Source organism: Lygodium microphyllum, chromosome 3 (assembly GCF_053477565.2).
Source record: "Lygodium microphyllum isolate KBCC chromosome 3, Lygodium_microphyllum_v1.1.10, whole genome shotgun sequence".
NCBI lineage: Eukaryota > Viridiplantae > Streptophyta > Polypodiopsida > Schizaeales > Lygodiaceae > Lygodium > Lygodium microphyllum.
This window is the reverse complement of record NC_141137.1, coordinates 4,569,285-4,573,497: the sequence shown is the minus strand read 5'-3', so window position 1 is coordinate 4,573,497 and position 4,213 is coordinate 4,569,285. Positions and strand designations below refer to the sequence as shown.

Sequence of the window (4,213 nt, the reverse complement as noted above, 5' to 3'; positions counted from 1 at the left end):
TGGCCCTCCTCACCCTGCCAAAACTATGGAAGCATGTGTCTCTCCCTCTCTTGGAGCCTATCGCGGTAGATTAGTGGAGCATATTCAAAATCCCGGGGAGCTAAAATTATTCGTCGCGCATTCAAAATTCAGGGGCAAAAATAATTTTACATAAAAAGTGGCATCTCGCTTTCGATGAAATGCAGGGGGGTTGAAAAGCACTTGCGACGACACGCGCGAGGCAAAAGCATCTTTTGCGCTATAAAACATCATCGTCGTCGTCGTCATCATCATCATCTTCTTCTTCTTCTGCAGCAGCATCTCTAATATTAAATCCATGGCACACCAGCAACGACCAAGCAGCTCGGCCTCTACCGGCCATCTCGACGGCGTCGATTCTCGCAACAATACATCATCGACACCGTCAGTGTCCATCCTCTGTGCTAACAATTGTGGGTTCTACGGCACCCCCGAGAACATGAACCTCTGCTCTCGTTGCTACCGCCAACGACGGCAGGCCGCATCAACGTCGACGTCCGCCAGAACCGAAGTGCTCTCGGACGGAACGTCTAAATATTCTTCGGCGAATAATATCGATATCCACAGAAAACCAGCTCCTACGTCTGACGATGCTATGCGTCGGATCAGCAAAGCCTTGTACCACGGCGACGACGTTATACCACAAGGTCGTAACATTCATCGGAAGGCTGGTAATACTGCCTTTACGGTGTCTTCTGAAGACAACGACGACGGCGATAAAGGATCAGCTCTGGGCACCCTTGATACTGCACATGATGGCATCGGGAAACGTGGCAATATTCATGCAGGTATAGACGTGCCGATCCAATTAGAAGGCTTATCATTGCCATCGACAACAGCTGAGCAAGACAGCGTCGGCGCTAGCTGCTGCTCTTCGTCGCCACCTGCACCCCTGCTTCATCATCAACCCAACCGTTGCGCTGTCTGCAAGAAGAAAGTCAAGCTCATGGGCTTCAAGTGTCGGTGTGGGAATTTGTTCTGTGCTTCGCATAGGCATGCCGAAGAACACGATTGCTCCTACGATTACAAGGCCGCAGCCCGTGTATCCATAGCCAAGAACAACTCTGTCGTCAAAGCCAGCAAGCTTGAAAAGATCTAATGAAATCGATCAGTCTAGTAAAGCAAAGGCTATGGCGAGTCGCATTTGTAAGCCAGCAAGCTTGCAAAAGCCTATTAAGACCGATCGGTCTTACATGAAAAGCACAGGCTATGACGATCGAGTCGCATGTGTAAGTAATGACATCGCAGAATATGTCATTACTAATTGAGCATTGTATATACGAATTGAACCACCATACAAAGACTTGCAAGCAATAATATAGCTCCCCCCCCAAAACAAAGTATGCATTATGAATACAAACAAGTGAGAATGAGAATGACCAAACAATAGTCTTTGTTGCACTATAAAGCTGTATATATGGCCATACATAAAGCTTTGGAAGTTAAAATTTGGGTTGCATACGAGATAAAAGAACCATTAGTGGGCACAAAACTTTGATAACTAAATTTTGGCTCACATTAAAAATTAGACCAACTACAAAACAAGACAATGGAGTTTCCTTTGTGCTTGGATCCATTATCATTCATTCCATCACCCTCATAAAAATCAATATCAAACTCACTTCACATTCTTGCTTCTTTCTCTACAAAGTCAATAAATTTCTTATGGATTCTCATAATGTTGCATATTATGGTGTCGATAGAGGCCCTTCATCTTTTAACAATAGTTAAGTGTATCTTATTATACATACTCAATGAATTTTGAGAGGATGATAGAAATAATGTAATTATTAATTAATCTATTGAGAGTAGCAATCTTTGAAGTGCTCGAAGATGGTTTATTATAGTCCAATCATTACAGCCATATTTTCAAAAATGACATTTACAATAAGGACCCTTGTGTATTTTATAATGCAATAAGGACTACTATTTTGTTATTCTCATTCTTCTTTTACATTTGCGTTGAACATTTTGTTGTGTTAAGCTATATTCCTACTTGTACTTTTTTATAAGTTAGTTCGATTTGTATAAACAATACACAATGCACATGCGAAACATAGCAAAATGAAACTAGGAAGTCGTTGCTTACAAAATTGTGGCTCCAATCATAGTTTTGTAATGAGCATCTTCCAAGTTTTTTCTATGTGCAAACACTACATCTATTTATACCATTATAATCGCATTTAATAGTGCATAAAAAATATAGTTATAGTGTGTTTAAATTTTTTAATATAATATGGAAATAATGATAGATGCATTTAATTTTACCTTTAAAATTATGTGAAAGTTATCATTGAAATGTGTGTAAAAGTGCATTTAAGATTGCACCTATTGTTCACAAAATACACATGAATTTAGATGCATATTTAAGCTCTCTTGTTGTTAACCCTCAAACGAACAAGGTGGAAAATTTGGAAAATCTAAAGTAGAAGATAAGGCCAAGACAAAAGTGAAACGGAAGATGAATGTGTACCAAGATAAATATGGAAATACAAGAAGTGTAGAAAAGTCCTAAATCAAGGAAAAAGGCACACAAGAAAAAACGCAAGTCAATACTTTTGTAAAAGAGCGCAAGGAGCACCATGATTTATTTTAGGAGCGCCAGCTCTCACCTAATGCAAATTGTAAAGTTAGATGGGCGGTAGGAAGAAAGCTGGAAAGATAGGAGGACAAGGGAAAAAAGGGCCTAGGCCACGGCCGGCCATGTAAAAAAGCGGATAAGGGAATGACCGCCCAAAAGAAATTTAGGGTTTTGTATATAAAGTTGAAAAGTGAATGAGAAGCTCATTCTTGTGTGTGGCTAAAAGTAGCTCTCCTCCTCTTCTTCTTGCTTACTTGAGCTTGTGTTTGAGAGAGGAAGTGTGAGAGTGTGAGGGAGTGAGTGTGTGAGGGTGAGAGACCGTGGTGGAGAAGCTCTCCATCTTCTCTTCTCTTCTCTTCTCTTCTCTTCTCTTCTCTTCTCTTATCTTCTCTTCTCTTCTCTTCTCTTGCTTGTGGCAATGGAGCTTTGAGTGTGGAGCTTGAGGATGGAGCTCGCTTGAAGCTTGCTCTTGGATCGTGGAGCTACCAGAGTGTTCGGGAGAGGAGGTGACTCAATCGGACATGGAGGTAAGCTCACTACACTGGTAGAGATGGATAGCGAATCGACTATGTGAGAGGTAGCCATTAGTGCTTAGCATGATCCAAGTGCAAGCCTCAAGAAAGCTCCATTCTCAAGCTCCACGCTCCAAGCTCCATTGCCATGAGCAAGACAAGAGCTCGACAAGAAAAGAGAAGAGAAGAAAAGAAGAGAGGAGAAGATGGAGAGCTTCTCCTCCACGGTCCCTCACCCTCACACACTCACTCCTTCACACTCTCACACTCCCTCTCTCAAGCAGAAGCACAAGCTCAAGCAAGCAAGAAGAAGAAGAAGAGGAGAGCTACTTTTGGCCACACACAAGAATTAGCTTCTCATTCACTTTTCAACTTTATATACAAAACCCTAAATCCATTTTGGGCACTCATTCCCTTATCCCCTTTTTTACATGGCCGGCTGTGTTGGCCCTTTTTCCCCTTGTCCTCCTATTTTCCTAGCTTCCTTTCTACCATCCATCTGGTGCACCTTGCACTCTATGACAAAAGTATTGACTTGTACTTTTTCTTGTGCACCTTTCTCCTTGATTTAGGACTTTTGTACACTTCTTGTGTTTCCATATTTTTCTTAGTGCACCTTTATTTCCTGTTTCACTTTTGCATTAGCCTTATCTTCCACTTTAGATTTTCTAGATTTTCTACCTTATTTGTTTGAGGATTTACATTACCTCCCTCCTAGACAAGTGTCAGTCCCATTCACTCATTGTCGTAGGTAGCAGGCTTTGGCATGCATCAAAGACGTGGTTGAAAGGGACTACTGTGGTTTGCCGTGGAGTTGTGGTGGTGGTGCAAATGAAGGTCGTTGGTGGTAGGATTGGATAGTGATAGGGTTGTTGTAGTTGGAGATAGGGTTGATCTTTGTTGGGAATTGCACTCATGACTATCACAAGTGTTGGTGTTCTAGGGATTCTGCATGTGACGATTCTTTGGTGGGCTAGCATGATGATAAAGGATAAGAATTTAGAGTTGAGTGTTGATGAAGGGCTGATGATACTTTCATTGGAGTCTTCATTACATGCAATTGAAAACCTCTCATATGTGGTCTCTCCCTGGGGGTAGTGCT

At 41.8% G+C, this 4,213-nt stretch overlaps 1 protein-coding gene across 1 annotated transcript; it reads left to right on the top strand.

The window, feature by feature from the left end:
* Positions 1 to 316: 316 nt before the first annotated feature.
* On the top strand, positions 317 to 1,117 carry LOC148038023 (zinc finger A20 and AN1 domain-containing stress-associated protein 1-like). The gene has a single exon (XM_087667444.1). It carries the CDS (start codon positions 317 to 319, stop codon positions 1,115 to 1,117), a length of 801 nt encoding a protein of 266 aa, XP_087523570.1.
* The last annotated feature ends 3,096 nt before the right edge of the window (positions 1,118 to 4,213 follow it).